At 34.7% G+C, this 22,064-nt stretch overlaps 2 protein-coding genes across 3 annotated transcripts; one reads left to right on the forward strand and one right to left on the reverse strand.

Moving 5' to 3' along the window:
- Window positions 1-5,124: 5,124 nt before the first annotated feature.
- LOC133311570 (uncharacterized) lies at window positions 5,125-7,629 on the reverse strand. The gene is made up of 4 exons (XM_061512629.1): window positions 7,496-7,629; window positions 7,354-7,400; window positions 5,624-6,155; window positions 5,125-5,431 (listed from the first exon to the last, which is right to left on the reverse strand). Exons 2-4 carry the CDS (start codon window positions 7,374-7,376, stop codon window positions 5,417-5,419), a joined length of 570 nt encoding a protein of 189 aa, XP_061368613.1. The 5' UTR covers window positions 7,377-7,400; window positions 7,496-7,629; the 3' UTR covers window positions 5,125-5,416.
- Window positions 7,630-16,350: 8,721 nt separating this feature from the next.
- On the forward strand, window positions 16,351-21,627 carry LOC133311567 (alcohol dehydrogenase class-3). Of its 2 annotated transcripts, XM_061512624.1 has the most exons (10): window positions 16,351-16,861; window positions 17,853-17,888; window positions 17,985-18,121; window positions 18,740-18,786; window positions 18,893-19,218; window positions 20,027-20,109; window positions 20,205-20,278; window positions 20,703-20,862; window positions 20,978-21,139; window positions 21,225-21,627. In XM_061512624.1, the coding sequence occupies exons 2-10, from the start codon at window positions 17,855-17,857 to the stop codon at window positions 21,408-21,410; spliced, it is 1,209 nt and encodes a 402-aa protein (XP_061368608.1). In that variant the 5' UTR covers window positions 16,351-16,861; window positions 17,853-17,854; the 3' UTR covers window positions 21,411-21,627. The 2 variants fall into 2 exon arrangements, with proteins under 2 accessions (XP_061368608.1, XP_061368609.1); XM_061512625.1 differs by lacking the exon at window positions 16,351-16,861 and having other exon boundaries at window positions 17,662-17,888; window positions 20,205-20,277; window positions 20,702-20,862.
- The last annotated feature ends 437 nt before the right edge of the window (window positions 21,628-22,064 follow it).

The following is a 22,064-nucleotide window of genomic DNA, read 5'->3' on the forward strand; positions in this document are numbered from 1 at the left end:
ATCTATTTTTTGAATTAGTTTTAAATACTGACCACTTTTATTTGGGTCAGTTTTAAACCTGACTTATTTTAATAATTGATCTATTGACCCAAAACTTGACCCATATCCATTATGTGAAAAAAAATCACAAGTGCAGTTTTCGTTTTTAAGGTTCTCACTTCTCTTTGTCGATATTCTTCTACTGCACCAAAGAGGATCAGCCACTGCAATCACAATTGCAGTTCAATGTATGCTTCTTCACTTTTCTTGTGCTGAATCCCGAGCTGATTGATTGATTTAAACCCATATGGGATGATATGCCTGAATACGTTATTGCTGCCACGTTTTGCTATAATGGTCTTTGTTGTTGGCTTTAGATCTAACTCTCTTATCCTTCCCACATCGCCTCCTTCATTTTCATAACAAGCAGTAGATTTTCTTTATCTATATTTCTTCGTTTTTTATTTTATTTTAATGGTTCTTACATCGTAGCTTTTTTTTCTCTCTTGAATTTTGTTGTTCATCTTCTCTCCGATGTAACTAATGTAACTCATGTATTTGGATTTTAAAATTAATAACACTTTATTTTGTTAAAAAAATAAATTTCCTTTATTTATTCAATAAATATCAAATTTATTATATAATTTATATATTTTAAAACAAATAAATAATTAAATTATATGATTTTAAAAAATTAAATCAATAACTATACAAAAAAAAAATCAAACTAAAAACATGTTTTGAAACCAAGTCAAAAATGGGTCGGGGCGGATTTGACCCGATTTTGAAACCAAGTAAGACCCACTTTAGAAACCAAGTCAAGTCAGATCCGACCCGGATTTGAACTAGTTCAAAAAAATTCAAACTAGGTCAGACCTGACTTGGATCAAATTAAACCGGGTTGGATCAAAATACTTGATCTATAAAAATCAAGTTGGGTCGGGTCGACACAAAAAACTGACCTGACCTGACCCATGCACACCCCTACCCCTAGGTTCAACTTTTAACCACCATAAAGATGAAATCTAATTTTGAGTCACATGGACATCAGAGTGGGGCTGGATATTTTTGTTAACAAGAGTGTGTATTGCACTAAACTCTAGGGGTGTTCATCAACCGATCCAAACCGATTCAAACCACGGTGACCGAACCGAATAACCGATAACCGAACAAACCGAAAATCGAAAAATCAAAAACCGAAAAAAAACCGCAACTTTTAATTGGATTGGATCGGTTTTCGGATTGCTTAATGAAAACCGATCCAATCCAAACCGATCCAATATATTAATTCCCCTCTACTTACTTTGGTCTTTCTCCAATCATAATCCAAAAATTTCTAAACCCAAGTCCCATTAACCTATCAACTAAACGAATAAAAAACTTAGTCACATCTCATCAATAAAATTTCATCTGTGTAGAGCTTCATATCTCATTGCCCAAAAAAAAACTATATTATCGTTTACTTATCCTTTTGTATTTTAATTTTTTTTACAAAGTCAATATATATATAAAAGATGTTATCTGCATGAAACAAATTTTAGGATTTTCAAAAAACCGAAAACCGATCCAATCCAAACCGAAAAAAATTGGATTGGATCGGATCGGATTTGAAAAAAAGTCCAAACCGAATGGATGATTACATGGTAAAATCGAAGAGATTGGATCAGATGAGTTTTGCTTCCAAAACCGATCCAATCCAGATCGCGAACACCCCTACTAAACTCCAATCCACTCCAACCATTGCGCTATCACCACAAAATAAAACCAGAATTAATAGCTTTCCTTTTTTATTTTAACTAGTGTATTACCCGTGCGATGCACGGGGAAAAAGATCAAAAAATTTGTCGTCCGCTGTGGTTGGTTAATCGCACTGCAAACCTTATACTTACAAAAAAAAAACGGTGTTGCTATTTTGTTTTATATTTCAGGTGGAAAAAACTACGACATTGACACAAAATTTTGCAAATATCAACCACAAACAAAGATCTGATATTCAGAGGGATCAATTATTTTTGCATACTAAAACTTCATAATACACCATGTTAACATGAGGAAGGGATATGAAAAGAATAATGCATACCACTCAAAGTAACAATAACACCAAGCACATATGGAGTTAAAAGATCATCACTTACCAAATATGCCATTTGCTATGTGATTTTCGTTCCTTGTGCCTGCGATTAGGGGTGTAAATGGGCTAGGCCGGCCTACAGGGGCCTACGGCCTCGCCTATATTAGGCCAGACTTGGCTTATTATAAATAGTAAAATAGAACAGGCCAAAGCTTTTAAGAAAACCTATTTAGAAAACATGTCATATGCTTTTTTGTACATGTCGGGCCTATAAGCCTACAGGTCGGCCCATATTATATTATTTATTTATAATATAATAAATAAAATTATTATTTTAATAATTTTGAATAATAAAATAATATTATTTTAGTTATTCTTTTAATTGTTGAATATTTAATAGGCTTAAACAGGCTAACAGGCCTAGGCCGAGACTTTTATTTTTTAAATATAGGTCAGGCCAGACTTATGATTTGGGACCTACAAATGCTAATAGGTCAGGTCATACCCGACATTTTTTACACAAGTCTGATCTATTTAAACCAAATCTTAATCTATTTACACCCCTACCTGCAATACAGAAGGCAAAAACTCATTAAATAAGTTACCCTAATATGTTAACACCCGAAAGTAATACTATCAACAACAACAAAAAATCGGTCGGTTTGTCGAAAAAAAACTTATCGAACTGGAAACAGAGAGTTACGTACCATTTTTACTATCACCAAGCGATTGTATGACATTATAGTAAAAAATATATATTTATCACATCACACTTAAGGTATTCATCCTTTTATAGTCAAAAATCAAGTATCCACATTTTGTATAAAAACTTTATTTTAATAATAATATATATAATAAAAGCTCTTTTATTTTATTTCTTAAGTTACTTTCATTTTGATATAAAAATGTGTTCTACAAATGCATTGAATTGGGAACAAATTAGATAATTACCCAAAAGAAATATAGCTATACAAATATAGCCACCAATGAACCTTCTCCTCTGCATTATTTTTCAATATGATCTTGTCTCGATGATTCATCTATACACAACATTTGTTACAAAATAAAATCAATTAATATACATGAAGAAATTTTTTTAAAATGTTGTGCTGATTGTTCATTTTGTTTAGATGAATTTTCATTTATCATAATCTGATTAATCATTTTATTTAGATGTTTGTTTCAGAAATATTTATAACAATAAATCCAATTATCCTAGCCACACAAAAACGGATTTGTTAAACAATAGATATAAGAAAAAACAAGTGTTAGTGGGCGGGATGATTGACCTCTAACTATCAACATTTTATATTAGCATGTAATATATGTGAAAGAAGAGGCAGAGGCTTTGAAATAACTATATCCCGAAGTAATCACATCGTGGATCTGAAAATTTTAATTGGCAGTAAATTTGTATATTAACAAGCAAATATCATGCGACTACTGAATTGTTGGGTCACCAAAATATGGAGGAGCTCGAGTGAACATCGTACTTTACAAGGAGAGCTTGATGCAACTTTATATTCAAAGGAGGGCTGAAAGGTTGACACGCAATAAGACGAATACAAGTCTTATATACTAGATTTGTCACTCCCAAAAGTTCGCGATCCGAACCAAACACTATGCAACTCTTAGTTGAAGGCAATGTAAACAGATAGAAGACCATTAGACAGTGGACAAAATTAGTGTTATATTGAAAACCATAGGGAACACTAATATTGTCCCCTGTTTGATGGTCTTGTAATCTGTTTGCATTGCCTTCAACTAAGAGTTGCATAGTGTTTGGTTCGGATCGCGAATTTTTCAGAGTGACAATTACTGTCATATTTTCTGTCTGTAAATCATATTTTTTGTCTGGGGTAACATTAAAAATTTATATATGTAGAAAGAGTAATTCTTGCCTAAAAAATTGACACTGGGTCGCTTTCACTCTTATGAGATTTAAGAGATAAAAGAGTAATGTATTTAATGAAAGGCAATTTATTTTTTACGAGCTGACAAAAACACCTTTCTCTTTCTCATTCACTCTCAGCATTGGCCTCATGTTCATGATGTTTGATTTTGTTTTTTTTTTTTTGCTCTCTTGTTTAATAATTGATATTTATCCCGTTGGAACGTGGACTATTCGAAGAAACACACGAGACCACATGGAACGGCTTCTTAAATTATAAATTGGAATATTTAGACTTTAATTAAGCGATCGCCTTTAATTATATATGTGATCTTTGGCGAATTATAAAATTTGATGTACATACCGAACTTACATGTGCAGTATATAGTTCAAACTTCTCTACCCATCTTAAAAAACTCATGCATTTGACCAATTTGCATATGATACTTCAATGTATATTGTATTGTTGCAAATGTATTTGTTTTTTCACTTTTGCTATTATATATTTGATGCAATTATAGTTTATCCGGGCCAAATTTAAGAAGTTTGGGTCAATCAGAATTATAGCCTATTAAGTATAACTCACATGTTCAAAATATAAGTAATTTTTTTTATACAATAGTAAGAATTGAACACATAATTTGACCCTAGTAGCTCAATATAAGTAATTTAAAATATAATAAATTACGATCAAATTGAAGTATAAATAAAACAAATATGATTATAATTTGATTGACAAAAAAAAATAAACAACAAATTTTGTATAATTTGAGATCTACGACTTGAGATGTATTGGTAATGATTTAACTGCAATTATTTATTTATTTGAAGTGTTTCCACTTACCTTTGATCACCTAGCAAACGACCATGCAAAAATTAAGGCCTCTTTTCAGGGTGGCCACGTCTCGTGTATATACCCATACCGTCAGATTACTTCTGCAAAGTGCACGACATCAAGACACGGATTGTTGACAGACGACCCAAAATTCGTGAATATACCCATACCTCTTACTTTTTTGGTATGGGTTCAAAAAAGTAAGAAGTATGGATATATCCACGGATTTTCGGGCGTCTGTCGACAATCCGTGTCTTGACGTCAGGGCAGTCTGACTTTATGGGTATATCCAAACGAGGCCTCCTCTGAAGAGAGGCCTTAATTTTTGCATGGTCGTTTGGTAGGTGATCAAATGTCAGTAGAAGCACTTCCAATTTTGAACGGAGAAAAACACACAAAGAGAGAAGAAAAATCTGAATGAACAAAAATATAATATTCATTCAAAAGCTTCTCTGTATTCTGGGGAACCAACAATCTTTATTCACCACCTTCAAATTCAGTAGTCGCATGATATTCGATTTGTTAATATCGACATCTACTGCCAATTAAAATCTTCAGATCCATGATGTTATTACTTCTGGATATACCTCTTCCACGGCCACAGCCACCCAGGACACGAATGCCAACTAACAGATCTCCATTAGGAGAATGCCAGCTATATACAGGAAACAAATGCTGCTCAACCATATAAGCTAAACAAATAGCTAAATAATATGATATTAAAGACAGAAATAAAATATTAAATCTATTTTGATAATTACATCAAGTGACAAGTGGGTTCTTTTGTTCGCTCTAAAAGAGAAACATAACTAAACAAACTCTAAAAGATCTTATAAAATTCACCCACCTCACGATTTCCGTGACAATATTCACACAAAATCCCATCGGCTTCATCCTCAAACGGGTTCCGGAGCTTGGAAGCACAAGTGTTGAGAGGGCATAAAGGTGGGTTTTGATTTGGAAGAAGAGGATTATTCTTCCAGATACTTAGGCTGAATAATTTCACTCTCTTTCTGCACCTTGTAACAGAGGTCGACCTTCTCAAGGAGTAGAAGTGTTGGAATCCCTCCTTTCTTTCTTCTTCATTTTCACGGCATATCAGAAGCATGGAGTAGACGTATTTGGCTTCACGATGACCGTCCATGGCTGCCTTCTTCAATTTCTCAAAGCCCAAGTTTGGCATCGCTGAACTGAAGAACTGAACCATCCCTTCACGGTAAGAAACTTCTACATTTCCACTCTCTTTACAACGTTGTACCAATGCTGATCTTCGTTGCTCCTTATCTTCACTAACCATCAACAGCATGCAATACATGTACTTGGCATCAACGTGATCCGTTAGTGCAGCATTTTTTAAAAGTTGAAGAGCAAAATTTTCCCTGCAAGAACAGCAATTTTGTTGGAAATATATATGACCATTCCGTCACGGTACAAAAGTTCTTGGTTGACATTTTTTCAGTAGTCGCATGATATTCGCTTTGTTACTATCGACATCCACTGCCAATTAAAATCTTCAGATCCGTGATATTATTACTTCGGGTTATGCCTCTTCCACGGCTACAGCCACCCAGGACACGGATGCCAACTATCATATCTCTATTAGGAGAATGCCAGCTATATACAGGAAACAAATGCTGCTCAGCCATGTATGCTAAAAAGAATAATGATTATTTTCAACTAATTGGAAGGGGAAGGGTGAAAAGTTGAACTGTGTAAGCTTGAAGAACTGATGGAAGCGAAAAGATTTAAATAAAAAGTTTTGAGGCCCGAGCAATGAGTCCTTTTTTCAAATGGACCTACACCTGCCAGGCTTCTATTGAGGCTCACTCTAAATTTCAAAATGGGTCCTTTTTTTTTTATCTAAATTTTCAATTTAATGCTTCAAATACATTAGGAACATTGCATCGGTCTTCTTCTTTTTTCTCTCTAGTTTTACTAATAACCCCAAAAAAACATATATATTTTTTAGTATTCAAAATTAAATTCTCAAAAAACCGTTAATACATTTTATAAGTAAAACTTTTTTTTTTTTGTTCTTTCCAAAATATTATTTTTCCCTTCAACTAATTACCTTTTTTTTTTCATTAAACTAATTAATTTACTTACACGTAAAACTAAACTTCAAAAAAGCAAAGGTAAAAAAAAATAAAATTTTAACAAGTAAAGCGATAAAAAATACTAACAAGAAACCATGTCCTCTGCGACTTCCAACCACTGAGACTATAGGTTAGGGGCAGTGGTTTGACACAGGAAACTGCATGCAGTGCAGAGAAGAGATGGATGTTGCTAAGAATAACAAAGGAGAAAGGTGTTGGGGTTGGGTTACACAAGATAATATTAAAAAACGAAATACAATCACAAATCAGAAAAGAAAACTATTCTGGAAAACCCCACGAAAGCTAAGCAGCACGAAGAAACTAGTAAACTACCATGCAGCTACACAAATCAAAACGTTTTTTTTTTTTTTTTATCTATGGGGCTTTTAGCGCACTGTGATGATATATGAACAAAACAACCTAATTCTAAGAAACAGAGATGATATTTTTACAAAGAGGCAGAGAATGAGAGGGACATTACCTAATTGCTTGTAATTGTATCATTCGTCGACAGTTCAAGGAGATTCTCTGCAAGGAAAAAACAAAAGATGAAGGTGAAATACAAACTGGAAAAAGAATGGGAAAAGAAAGGTACCAAGCTTTGTTGATAATTGATCTGTAACCTTTGCGCGATTGAATCTACGTGGTATAATGACCACGAGTGAAGTTGTTGGCAGCGTCTTCTTTGCCGCTAACGAGTTGCTCAGGGTGGAAGAGTTGCCGCAAACGAAAACGGCGCGTGGCGCGTGCTTTCCGGCACCGATTTCGCTGAAGAATGTGTTGAAGGTATCGTCTCTTTATAGAGTTAGAGTTGCTGGTAGAGAGTTGTTGGATGTTGGTTAGTGGCATTAATGAATAATGATGGTTGCCAATCTTAACTATTCCTACCCAACTTTTTCCTTTCGTAAAGTAGCATCATCACTATTCACTCATAAGAATTCGTATCAATTTTTTTATTTTTTTATTTTTACTGAAAGTACTTGTTATTTTTAAAAAAAATAATTGAGAACCGGGACAAAACTCATTTTCTTTACTTGCGAAGTAAATAAATAAAGGGAATGTTGTAATATTTCCGTAAATAAAATACATGAAATTGAAAGAGAAGAATTTTATTTTGCTAGATCCCCATAGTCATATATCCCATGCCATACCATCTTCTCGAATCTTGTGCTACCATATATCCATCAATATTAAATATAGTTACTGCAGCTTATATGCAGCTTATACCACTTGAACTACATATTAAAAGCAATGCTAAATAGGATCAAGATTAATATCACATTTATTCCAAATTAATTGGAGTCGATGGTAGACGAACCCACATAAAAGATACAAAACAGTTGAAAATAAAATAAAAATACAATAAATATATATATATATATATATATATATATATATATATATATATATAAAAGTAAAAAAGAAAGGGACAAGGAGAAGTGGGGGAGATGAAGGGGAAAAGAACTAAAAAAGGACCATCTGGAACATAGGAATAACAACGGGTCTAATCCTCCACAATATTTATAGCTTTTCTCCATTCCGTTCTAAGACATATCGTCCGCCAATCAATATCACACTCCATTAAATCTTGTTTTACTACCTTCCCCCAAGTAAGCTTCAGCCTACCTCTGCCTCTTTTTGTGTTGAGCTCTTGGTAACAAACTTCTGTTTTTACAGGAGCATCCAGGGGCCTTCTCATCACGTGCCCAAACCACCTCAATCTATGTTCTTTCATCTTCTCGGCTACTGGTACCACTTCGACCTTTCGTCGAATATCTTCATTTCTTATGTTATCCAACCTTGTGTAACCGCACATCCACCTTAACATCCTCATCTCTGCTACTCCCATCTTATGCTCATGTTGCATATGTGTTGGCCAGCATTCCGCGCCATATAGCATTGCCGGTCTTACTGCCGTTTTATAGAATTTTCCTTTTAACTTAAGAGGGATTTTGCAGTCACACAAAAACCCAGATGCACTACGCCATTTCATCCACCCTGCTCTGATTCTGTGATTTACATCCTCATCAATCTCTCCACCTTTTTGTAAAATGGAGCCCAAGTATTTAAAAGCATCTTTTTTGGGTACCTCTTGACCACTTAAATGCACGGTCTCTTGGTCCCCATCTCGTACTGGAGAAAACTCACACTTCAGATACTCAGTCTTGCTTCGACTTAATGTGAATCCTTTGGATTCCAATGTGCTTCTCCACAATTCAAGTTTTCTATTAACACCCTCCTTGCTCTCATCAATAAGCACAATATCGTCTGCAAAAAGCATACACCGTGGCACTTCCTCTTGAATATTTTTTTTTAGTTCATCCATAACTAAGGCAAAGAGATAAGGACTTAGAGCCGACCCTTGGTGTACACCTACCGTGATAGGAAAATAACTTGATGTTCCGTTACAAGCTTTTACACATGTAGTAGCCCCAACATACATATCCTTGATTGCCTTTACATACTTTGATGAAACCTTTTTCTTCTCCAGAACCCACCATAAAACTTTCCTTGGAACCCTATCGTATGCCTTCTCAAGGTCTATGAACACCAAATGCAAGTCCTTCTTCTTTTCTCAGTATCTTTCCATTAGTTGTCGCATCAAGAAAATGGCTTCCATGGTACATCTTCCTGGCATAAATCCAAATTGATTTACATAAACCTTGGTATCTCTCCTCAAGCGATGTTCAATAACCCTCTCCCACAACTTCATAGTACGGCTCATTAGCTTAATGCCTCTATAGTTTGAACAATTCTGTATGTCTCCCTTGTTTTTGTAGATAGGCACAATCATACTTTTCCTCCATGCATCAGGCATCTTATTTGTCTGAAGAATCTTATTGAAAAGATTGGTCAACCATTTTATTGCCACACCCCCCAGGCCTCTCCACACTTCAATAGGGACACCATCAGACCCCAAGATTTTATTAGTCTTCATCCTCTTTAAAGCCTCCTTAACTTCATGTGTATTAATTCTGCGAACAAATCTTCTATTCATATCATCATACGCGTCCTCCAAGTCCACCTCGCTTGTATCTCCATCCCCATTAAACAGCTTGTTGAAGTAGTTCAACCATCTTTCATTTACATCTTCATCTCTCACCAGAAGTTTTTGATTTTCATCCTTGATGCATCTAACTTAGGTGAGGTCTTTACTTTTCTTATCCCTTATCTTTGCAAGTTTATAAATACCTCTTTCACCATCATTGCTCCCAAGATTTTTATACAACTCATCGAAAACCTCGCCTCTAGATTCTCACACAGCTTTCTTTGCATTTTTTCTCGCCAATCTAAACTTTTGCAAGTTCTCTTCACTAGGACTTTTATGCAAAGATCTAAAGCACTCCTTCTTATGTTTAATTGTCTCTTGCACCTCTCCATTCCACCACCATGTTTCCTGTGTATGAAATCCATTTCCTTTGCTTTCTCCCAACACCCTCCTTCCCAAATTTTGAATATACTTAGCCATCTCATTCCATATTGGATTTACTCCTCCATCAAACTCCCAAGGTCCTTCGTGCAACATTCTTTCATTAAACTCTCTCTCTTTTCCCTCCTTAAGCTTCCACCACCTTATCCTCGGGTTATGAGCCCTCTTCTTCAATGTAAGTACTTTGTTGAACCGAACATCCAAGACTACCAGCTTATGTTGCGTAGCGACACACTCTCCAGGGTAGACCTGACAGTCGATACAAGAAGTTATATCTTCTCTTCTAGCCAGAAAGAAATCAATCTGACTACGATTTTGGCCACTATGATAAGTGATTAGGTGTGACTCCCTTTTTCGAAAAAAGGTGTTCACTAACATCAAATCGTAGGCTAGTGCAACATTCAAGATATCTTCTCCAGTCTCGTTTCTTGTCCCATAGCCAAAACCTCCATGGATTCTATCAAAACCTCCATTGCTTTTACCAACATGACCATTTAGATTTCCTTCTAAGAAAATCTTCTCCTCTCGAGGTATTCCCCTCAAAACCTCCTCCAAGTCTTCTCAAAATTGGCTTTTATCAGTTGGTTGCAATCCAACTTGGGGTGCATACACACTGAGGATATTCAGGATTAAATCACCCACAACAAGCTTAACCAGAATAATCCTGTCGCCTTTCCTTTTGACGTCCACAACTTTATCTCTGAAACTTTTATCGATCATAATTCCAACACCATTTCGACTCTTGTTAGTACCTGTGTACCATAACTTGAAACCAGTTCCATCCACTTCCTTAGCCTTTTCTCCAGCCTACTTAGTTTCTTGCAAACAAACAATATTCACTTTCCTGCTAGCAAAAACATCTGTCAACTCCCTCAATTTACCCGTTAAGGTTCCTATGTTCCAGCTTCCCAATCTCATCCTTAACCCCTGGGCTGTGTTTGCCCGCCACGCTCGCTCATCTGCGTGTTTGGACCCTGGCATACTTCTCACCAAATCCGGGTGAAGACCTGGCGCCTTGCCTTGGGGCAAGGACCCTAGCCCATTTTTCACTACACCCCGGGCCCGATGCAGCGCCTTGCCTTGTGGCAAGGACCTTAGCCCATTTTTCGCTACACCCGGAGCCCGATGCAACGCGTCGCTATGAAGGGTACGTCCCAACGAAAAATCATATAGGTTCATCACATAAAAATATAGCTGTTTTTTACGGCCGGTTCGCAACACCTGACACCAACCCTCCTCCTTTATCCTGGCTTGGGACAGGCCATGCATGCAAGCACACATGGGCGAAGTTCAATGCTAAATAGGATACCAAAAAAAAAAAAATAATGCTAAATTAAAAGCAGAACCCACAATGCAACGATCGATATCTTGAAGGCATTATTTCTATGTGATTTGTATTATCATACTATTGTATCACTGCACTTATAAATATATAATTATGTTATTATATATATGTCATATTTAACAAAATTCTTAGTATTTTATAGAAAGCTTGTTGCTAAGCTTTCAGCATAAGCAAAACATCTCAAAGCCTTGTAAGCTTAGCTCATTCAGTTGCAATATTTCAACAATACTTTTATCAATGCAAGCAATGACATTAATGCAAGCTAGTTTAAACAACCTGACAGCTTCATATCAACATTGCATGACTCCAATCAACAGTAAACACTTGTTTTGTCCAACTATTGGTCTCTTGATATTGCCAAACTTTCTCTTCTTTCAGCAAAGTGGCTAATCCATGAATCCAGAACTCACCAGATGCCACATTAAAATTTAGAAACCAAATAATTTTTTTCCAATTAAATAATATCAGGAACACCGACCAAAATGTCACTCTTCACCAAGTTTTTTATCTAAATGTCATGCAAACAGTGTTATTTTCCAATCTATCACGGGAGCAAGTTCGCTACCCGATGTAGCGAACTCGTTTTGCTGATGTGTCACATTTCTAGTGGATAACAAGTACCAAGTTAAAAAAAAAGAGTATGGAGTTTGCTACATTGGGTAGCGAACTTGGTTTTGACCATTTAATCGATTAAATCTTCAAGTTAATCGATTAAAGAGAGGCTGATTGATAGATAATTTTGAGTAAGGGACAAAATAGTTATTAATTAATTAATAAGGGGCAAATGGTCAAAAAGCCAAATATAAATAACGTGAATGATAGTTTGGTTACTTTTTAACAAATAAGAAGTTAATAAATGGAATTATTTATTAATTTTTCAATTTGAAGAATTAAGTTTAGGTCAGACGCAATTAGGTTTTGAATGTTATATTCAAAAATTATAAAGTAATTTGAAGAATTAATTTTTCAATTTCAAGAATTAAGTTTAGGTTAGTGGCCTTAAAATAATATCAAATAATTTTATTCGTAACACTATAAAGCAATTTTAATAATTATAATTATTTTATTTGGTTAACATAGGGTAGCCCAAAAAAATTAACATTTTATAAAACTAATTGTTGAGTGCAGATTTACTACACATTAAAAAAATTAGAGTTTTATTAATCTCATGTCAAAGGAGATAAGTTATCTCATGTCATAAAGATAAATTTGTGAGCTCCACTATCTGAAAAATAAAAAATAAAAGAAAAGAAAAAGGTGACACAGTTATCGAAGGGTGTGTAGGAGAGAAAGTTATCACATGTAATATAAGAGTAGTTTTTTTCAAAAAAATTAACATGAAATAATAGAAACAAATAATTTGTCATATATATCGACATTGGGTTAACATTACAGAAAACCTACAAATTATATTAATGTCCTATTTGTATTAATAAAATTGTGTTTTATTCAGATCACTTTTCTACATTTTTTTTTATTTTTTGGTATCCAGTTTTGTACAATTTTGTTAATCATATTAATTTTTGGAAAGGTGTTTTATTAGGTATATTAAAAAATTAGTTTAGTGACCTTAAATATTAATAACACAATATTTGCATTATTTGATATTTATATTATTCGATATTTATATAATTTTCACTCCTCCAACATAAAAAAACGCAAAAACAAACAACACACAGGAAAAAAAAACAAAGGAGAATAATGAGAACAATAAAGTGGTCGTCTGAATCTGATTGAGTAGAACTAGGCTCAACACGTCAGGTACATGGATACTCAGTTCCTCTGACATGCACTGAACACGTCCTTATGGGTACCGTTTCTTTAGTTGTTTTGGCAAGTTCTACACATTAGCTTCCCTGGCGTTTTTATGGGAAGTATAGTACGCGTCTGGTTCAGGGACGTGTTCCTTACTCTGACGTGTAATGTACAACAGACAGTGACATGGCTGGCTTTGGAACGTTTTCATAAACAGTATACATACTACCATGTCTTATTCCGGCGACTGACATAAATGCATTACTTTGGACAATAGTTTGACCAAAGGCTTATTCAGGTCAAAATTTAAAATTGTAAACTACATAGGTCAAAAAGCCTCCAGCCACTGCTTGATGAGCATAGCTAGACGAGGGATAGGGTGGTCCAAGGGATCAGATTCTGGATATTACAGCAGTCACCTTCAGCATTAATGTTAGGCAATTTGTCTCACCATCAAAGAATGTTAGAAATATTTTTTTTTCCAAAAGAAAAAAAAACTTTTAATCCCATTGTATAGATCTCTTTATCTCCTGTTGGATCATATAATTATCTCATGTAATAAAGATAAGATAATGAAGTCCACTATTTAAAAAAAAAGAAAAAAAATAGTAGATCTCAATGATAATTATCTCATACAACATGAGATAATTATTTCTATATATATATATATGTGTGTGTATGTATGTATGTATGTATATAGGAGGTTATACTTACAACTTATTTTTCTTTACAATCTCTTACAATCATATCTTAACTGTTGATTTCTGTCAATCAACGGTTAAGATTTATTGTAAATTAATAATTAATTAATAAATTTTATTTGCGAAAATTTTAACCGTAGATTGACGAAAATCAACGGTTAAGATATTGGTGGTAAGAGGTTGTAAAGGAAAATAGGTTGTAAGTATAAACTTCCCCTATATATATATATGGAAAAATGTTTATTCTTTTAAATGACACAACTTATATCATTTCACTCTCACAAAGAGGTGGGACCCATATCTTTATTTTTTTTGTCAACTCTCTCTCATGCTTTATCTATCTCTTTTTCTCTCTTGAAATGACACAACTTTGCATCTTTAAAATAACACACATTTTACCCATATATATAGGGAAAAGTATTTGTCATTTTAAATGACATAAAGTTATGTCATTTTAAGAGAAAGATAGACACAAAATAATTTTTTATTTAAAATTTAAATCAAAAAATACCCACTTTCTCTGCCATGATTTTCATTTTTTGTGTCTCTCTCTCTCCTAAAATGACATAACTTATGTCATTTAAAGTGACAAACATTAAACCCATATATATAGGGGAATATTCATGCAACAAAGTTTGTAATTTGTAAAAAAAGTTTATAAATAGATCATTCCACATATATATGGGAAAAGTGTTTGTCATTTATGCAGGTTCTTTTGATTGCTCAAAGAGAGAAAGTGAAAATGACGAAAACCATTAAGGTAGTGTTTGGTTGAAGGTTTATTTTGGGATTGATGGGAAAGTGTAAGTGGATATTGGAAAATACCACGTTTGGTTCAGGTTTTTTCAAAAAATACTAGGCAAATAGGATAGATGGGGAAATGACTTTTGTGTTGATTTTTGGATAAAATTCATTGTTACAGAATACCACTTGAGATATGGTATTTTGAGATAACTGGGGAAGTGAAAAAATAGGTGCGAAGTTTCTCCGGAACATAGATTTTGCAAATTTAAATAAATTTTCCTGGTAATATTTCGGTCAACCAAACAACTTTTTTTATATTTTTCTACCAAACTCACTTTCCAACCATTTCTCTAGTAATTACATTTCCCTAGTATTCAAAAAATTTCTCCTCAACCAAACGCAATTACAATCTAAAAAAGCCTGAACTTTGCCTAGAACATGTTTCTTTTGATCTTGCTTTAAGAGGTACTCATCAGAGCAAACCATTGCCAAACAAAAAAAATATCACTCTCAAGGCATTAGCTACCATGTCGTCAAAAGAAATCGACTCAAGACCATCCATCTCTTCTCTGCACTGCATGCAAGTTCTTTTGATGGAAAAACTCAATGGTATGAGATTGTCAAGAGTAATTTGAATACCTTCTCGAAGAGAGAAAGTGAAAATGATGAAAATGAAGGTATATCATCAGAAACGCGAAAGCGCGTCGTACCGATGCGATGAGGAATGAAGAACACCGCTTTGATTACCTGAGATGAAGCAGCGAGCGTGACAATTTCTCACGTTCTGTTCTCCTCCTCAAGCCTCACGATCTGCAGCAACGCACCACGAACGGTCGCAATTCCGCTCTACGGTTGATCTTCCAGGCTATGACTCAAGGGGGATCAGGTGGTCGTGTGGGCAACCGTTCAAATGATGAACGTCTGCCTCTTAGGTGTGTTTCTGATGTCTGTAACCCTCTGAGGCACTTGAGAGAAAAGAGAGTTTATATACTCTGCCCAATCCAAAACTAACCCTAAGCTTCATGGGTTAACATTGGACTTTGGGCTCACTCTCACTAAAGCTATTGGGCTTAAGTGAAAAGAGCATACTAAACCTAACAGAAAACCATTAATTGCAATATGAAAAAGCCTGAAATTTTCCAAGAACATGTCTCTTTTGGTGTTGCTTTAGGAGGTACTCATCAGAGCAAACCATTGCCAAACAGAGAAAATATCACTCTCAAGGCATTAGCTACCATGTGGTAAAATAGTTAAACCTTGTAAAAGGTGTTTGTCCCATTATAATTTGATGTCAAATAAGTTTACACACTTGATTAATATATGGAAACTTGTTGCAAAAATGATTTTGACAGCACATTGATTTTTAAAAGTTTTAAAGAATCCTTTTTATCATAGTTTTTTTTACTTCTGATAAGCTTCTACTTTCGTTAAACTTTTATTGTATAAGTATCTCTTAATTCATGACATACACATAATTTGATAACTTTTGAGACAGACGTTAAAGGATAAAATAACCATCAGCTAAGTGGAGTGGCTCCCCTTTCTGCCATCTGTGCTCCACCGAGGTAGAAAACATCTCTCATGAGCTTAAGGATTGTAGAAAGGCAGCCCCAATCTGGGAGGCTTGGTTCCTAGGCTCTCCCCAGGGGACTTCTTCAGCTTGCCGATTAAAGATTGGTTCCAAAAGAATCTCAACCAGGGGTGGCCTAATCAACAACTTTTGAATTGGAAGGATATTTTTGCTTCCACCATCTGGCATCTTTGGAAGTGGAGAAACAATAAAGCCCATGACCCTCATTTTTCTAGACCGGATTAGCCCATCATCTTTATCTCCAAGTTTGTTAGAAATATCATCACCAGTGGTCTTAATCGTAGGCTTGTTCAGAGTCAATCTCGTGCTTCCCATAGAGCGTCTTGGACTGCTCCCCCTCCAGGTTGGATGAAGCTTAATGTAGATGCTTCTGTGAAACCCAGTACTGAGTTGGCTGCGTGTGGGGGTCTTTTCAAAGATGAGGTAGGTAAATGGAACTCTAGATTCTTATAAAAGGTTGGAATTTGCTCCCCGTTAATAGATGACCTTTGGGCTATCTTCATGGGAATCAGGGTTGATAGGGCTAAAAGAGTGTCTCAACTAATAGTTGAAAATGACTGCTTAATAGCCATCCAAGCTATCAATGGCAGCACAAACAATTATGGAATCTCTCATCTTGTGGATAGCATTAGAAGCTGGAGTAACAAGGATTGGAATGTCATATTCACGCATGTCAAAATGGACAACAATGGTTGTGCATATATCCTTGCTAATCTAACTTCTTCTGCACTTAGAGGATTTCATCCTTTTGTGTGAAGCTCCTTATGAGCTGAGACTGCTTCTGGACTCTGAAGCTATTTTGATGTAGTTTCTTTCCTTTGGGCTCTGCCCCTTTGTTATATTAAAAAGCAAGAAATAAATTTTCTGGCCTATTGTGAAAAACAATTTTTTTGATTTTTATATTAACAAAAGAAATAAATTTGTTGCTTGTGCCCAAAATTTTTATATCAGATTAATTAATAATTTTTTATGCAAGTAAAATGGATAAAATAATTTAATTATATTTAATAAAAAAATTATAAGGGATAATTAATAAGAAAAAAAATTGATAAAAAAGTAAACCAACCGGTGATTATGAACTTTTTCCAAATTTTTATTGAGAAAAATATTTGTATTTTTGAAGAATATAACTTGTGTTATTTTATATCTTAACCATTGATTTCTGTCAATCAAGAGTTAAAATTTATTAAGTTTTATTGTGAATTAATAATTAATTAATAAGATTGGGATATAAAATGACATAAAATTATAATTCTTTAAAATAACAAACGTTTTTTTCCATTTTTATTACTGTGTTTGTGTCGACGTGTATCACTAACTCACTACCTCGTACCTCGTTGAATCTCAAATCCTCTTGGTTTGTGTTTGACTGTTTTGTTGTTGTGCTGTTGGTGTAACATTCCATTTCATCTAGCCATGGCAACTCAAGGACAAGTTATTACCTGCAAAGGTTCTCTTCTTTTCTTGTTATATTCACGATTCAGTTTGCACATGCATTCTCTGTTATTATTACATCTGAATCACTGAAACCATTTCCATTGTGAAGCCGCGGTGGCATGGGAACCCAATAAGTCATTGACCATCGAGGATGTTCAGGTGGCTCCGCCGCAGGCTGGGGAGGTCCGAATCCAAATTCTCTACACTGCTCTCTGTCACACCGATGCTTATACTTGGAGTGGCAAGGTAGGTACCCATGTTTTGATTTCATCGAAGTTTTTTTATTTTTTAATTGGTGTTTGTTAGAGATGTGAAAACTGGTAGACACGAAGATAAATTTGACACGACACAAATACAAGCAATACGACGTTAATTTTTTTTATTCGTGTTAGAATCTTCAACACTATCAATATGAACACTATACGAATTTTTTACATATATATTACACAACACTTTGACATGCAAATTATGAGTTAAAATGTTAATTGACAAAACAAAATTAAAAAAATGGGACCAAAAAAAAAAAAGATTAAAAGAATATGGGTCGAATTCTTGTTGACATAACAAGGACATGACATGAAATTTTTGCTGGTCATTTTTTTTAATACGAACATGACACCAATTTTTTTCCGGATCGACCCGAATATGAAATTTTCGTGTCGTGTCGTGGGTCAACCCGCATCTGATAACCTGTTTTAACACCCTAGTGTTTGGTGTTTATGGGTGTAATGCATGGTGGACAATTTAGAAAAGAAAAAAAAAAAGATTTTTTCTTCTTCTTGAATTTGCACTGCTGGGAATTTATAGTATGTTTGATGTATGAAGGTCTTTCTCATATGAATTTATCATAAATTGAATTTGCAGGATCCAGAAGGTCTCTTCCCATGTATACTTGGTCATGAGGCTGCTGGGTATATATATGGAGAACAAAACAATAGAATACTTTTCTAAGCTAGATGATGAAAACATGTACATTGGCATGATTGATTGTTGATAGGAGTTTATGTTTTGGTACAGGATTGTAGAAAGTGTTGGAGAAGGTGTTAATGATGTTCAGCCTGGAGATCATGTCATCCCATGTTACCAGGCTGAATGTGGAGAGTGCAAGTTTTGCAAATCCGGCAAAACCAATCTTTGTGGCAAAGTTCGTTCAGCCACTGGAGTTGGGGTCATGCTGAGCGATCTCAAGAGTCGTTTCTCTATAAATGGGAAGTCCATCTATCATTTTATGGGAACCTCCACGTTTAGTCAATATACTGTTGTTCATGATGTTAGTGTAGCTAAGATTGATTCAAAAGCTCCTTTGGAGAAAGTTTGTCTTCTTGGATGTGGTGTTCCAACTGGTGAGTTTTGTCCTTTTGTCATATGAAAAAATTGTATTGAGATCTTGCAATTTATACAGAAAGTAGCTTATCATTTCTATGCATCATTTGTTAGTGTTCATAGTCTAATGAATTCATGAAATGAGTGGGCAATGATGTTCCATTTGCCCGTGGAGATGCATAATGTGGTCATAAGAAACTTCTTTCCATACAAATATAGCTGGTTAAACTTTCTGTTCCCTATCAGGCTGACAAAATTCAAGTTGCTAGCTAGAATAATCCCATGAGTACCTTTGACAATACTGTGCTACGAAAAGCTTACTCCATCTCCACTTAATTCTAACACTGGACTTTGGATGTATTTAAATGTTTTATGTGATGGAGGGTATAATGAAAATGTAGGGGGATAGATTACTGAGCTGAATGTTAGAAGTTTCAGTTGATGCAGGTTACTCTGTCCTACCTTGGTTGAACAGAAAATTAAAGAGGAGGGGTTGCTAATTTTTTTAACGCCCTTATGTAACAAGAAGTGAAAACTAATATAAGCCATGTATCGATTTTGTTTAAGTTCCTAAAACAATGTTTTTTGTCTTATTTATCTCGCCCAGTTTTTAACTTGTTTATTTATTAATGAAAAAGATTTCAGTATTGTATGTGGTATTGATTTTTATTTCTTACTCTTCTTTCTTTCTTTCTTTCTTTCTCAATGTAAGCACTCTGGTGGACAAGATTGGTGGATATTGAAACTGTGTGCTTGTTTGCTTTATTACAGTTATTTCTTTTCAATATTTTAGGCCAAATTCAGTTATTATTTTAAGTAACGTTTTAGGACTTGGAGCTGTCTGGAACACTGCAAAGGTGGAACCAGGGTCAATTGTAGCTGTTTTTGGCCTTGGAACTGTTGGGCTTGCTGTGAGTTTCTAAAAAGACAGTAGTAGATTTTTGTATTTTTGTATTTTTGCTTGGTCTCGAGGCTTCTATTATGACTCATAATTTGCACTTGACAGGTTGCAGAGGGAGCAAAAGCTGCTGGTGCATCACGGATTATTGGCATAGATGTTGATAGCAATAAGTTTGAAAGAGGAGCTTGGTTGACATAATTTTTACATTATGTCTTTATTCTTTAAAGCTGTGGAGTGATCTGGTGTCTAGTATCTCTATTATGTTTAACTTACACTTTTCCAGATTCTTTTATTGACTATCATCTAGTGTCTGACCGTACAATAATCAAATTTTTTGCAAAGCCACCTAATAAAGGAAGAAGATAATTTCATTTTTAAAGAATTTCATTTACAAGCGGAATAGTATGGCAATAATATGATCTTAATTTCTTTTCCTTTTTTTATTTGTATTTATAATTTTATTGACTTATTCCTTAATTGTTTTTCTTCTGTGGTGACTGCTATAGGCTTATAGTATAAGAATACTGTCTACTCATGTGCTATTGTTTGCTCTCAGCTTTGGTTTTATTCAATATTCTATTTCCTTGTCTTATTTTACTTTGCAGCAAAGAACTTTGGAGTCACTGAGTTTATTAATCCAAAAGAACACGAGAAACCAATTCAGCAGGTCATAGTTGATCTCACAGATGGTGGAGTTGATTATAGTTTTGAGTGCATTGGAAATGTCTCAGTGATGAGGGCTGCTTTGGAATGCTGCCATAAGGTGAATGCTGCTGCTACCTCATTGCTACCTCAATTGCTTATATATTAATTACATTATGGGTCTTTTAAACTTGAAAATATATATATATATATATATTCTTGTTGAAAATTTGCAGGGTTGGGGGACATCAGTTATAGTAGGTGTTGCAGCATCAGGACAGGAAATATCAACTCAACCTTTTCAGTTGGTGACTGGACGTGTCTGGAAAGGAACAGCTTTTGGTGGCTTCAAGAGTAGGTCACAAGTGCCTTGGCTTGTAGACAAGTACTTGAAGAAGGTAAAGGTTTTTCTCAATATTGTTGGAAAGTGGTAATGCATGGTTAGCTATGAGTACTATGTTGTCTGCTTTACTCATTTTGCAGGAAATCAAGGTTGATGAGTACATTACCCACAATTTGACTCTTGCGGATATCAACAAGGCATTTGACCTTATGCATGAAGGAGGCTGTCTCCGTTGTGTGCTTGCTATGCATGTGTCGGTGGTGGCTTTGAAAGTTTTGCGTGGGATAGAAGTGTCACCCTTCTTTTTCTTTTCCCTCTTGTGGTGATTGAAATAAAATCAATCAGGAGTGGCTATAATTCGGAAGATCATGGCTTTATAATAATAATATGAACATTAGATTCCCAAATCTCTTGCGAACTTGTGAGCAGAAAGCCTTTGCAAATTGCAATGCATATAGGAACATTATTTTCAGTTATGACTCAAATGTCAATGCTCATTGTAGACACCACCCCAGCTGTTTTAATCAATATAATAATATAGATAGGGATATTTTAATTAAGTTAATCGAAACATCAACTTGATTAATTGTATTTTCATTTTCTCAACCTATCAGTATCACTGTATTTTCATTCCTAATGGCAAATTCTTTGAAGCTATATTCTCTCTATTATATATATAGAAGGAAAAGGATAATATTAAAATTATCTGAAAGCAACGATGCCATATTCACATTAGGTGTGTTATCAGAACAGGATTTTATACCCGGACTCACGTCTATTGAAGACTGGAAACCATGAAATGGCATTCTCAGAGTGAAGACAATGATTAATCTAAACTTTTCCTGCTTGATTTTTTATGACAAGCCATGAAATAAAATACCATAGTCTAGTTTCTGCTGAGAATAGTAATTGATTATTCAAACTTCATATCAAACAATAAAGAAAGCAACTAAACCGAAATTCAAGTCAGGAAAACATAA

Source organism: Gastrolobium bilobum, unplaced genomic scaffold (genome assembly GCF_033153095.1).
Source record: "Gastrolobium bilobum isolate Gb01-03AN ecotype WA unplaced genomic scaffold, APGP_CSIRO_Gbil_v1 utg15846, whole genome shotgun sequence".
Classification (NCBI taxonomy): Eukaryota; Viridiplantae; Streptophyta; class Magnoliopsida; order Fabales; family Fabaceae; genus Gastrolobium; species Gastrolobium bilobum.

Bases quoted from the DNA above. Each gene is read 5' to 3' on its own strand.
- LOC133311567 (XM_061512624.1), top strand. From the start codon at position 17,855: ATGGCAACTCAAGGACAAGTTATTACCTGCAAAG. The intron at 19,219-20,026 runs GTGAGTTTTGTC...GTAACGTTTTAG, and splicing joins TGGATGTGGTGTTCCAACTG to GACTTGGAGCTGTCTGGAAC. The intron at 20,110-20,204 runs GTGAGTTTCTAA...TGCACTTGACAG, and splicing joins TTGGAACTGTTGGGCTTGCT to GTTGCAGAGGGAGCAAAAGC.
- LOC133311570 (XM_061512629.1), bottom strand. From the start codon at position 7,376: ATGATACAATTACAAGCAATTAG. The intron at 6,156-7,353 runs GTAATGTCCCTC...CTGTTCTTGCAG, and splicing joins ATACAATTACAAGCAATTAG to GGAAAATTTTGCTCTTCAAC.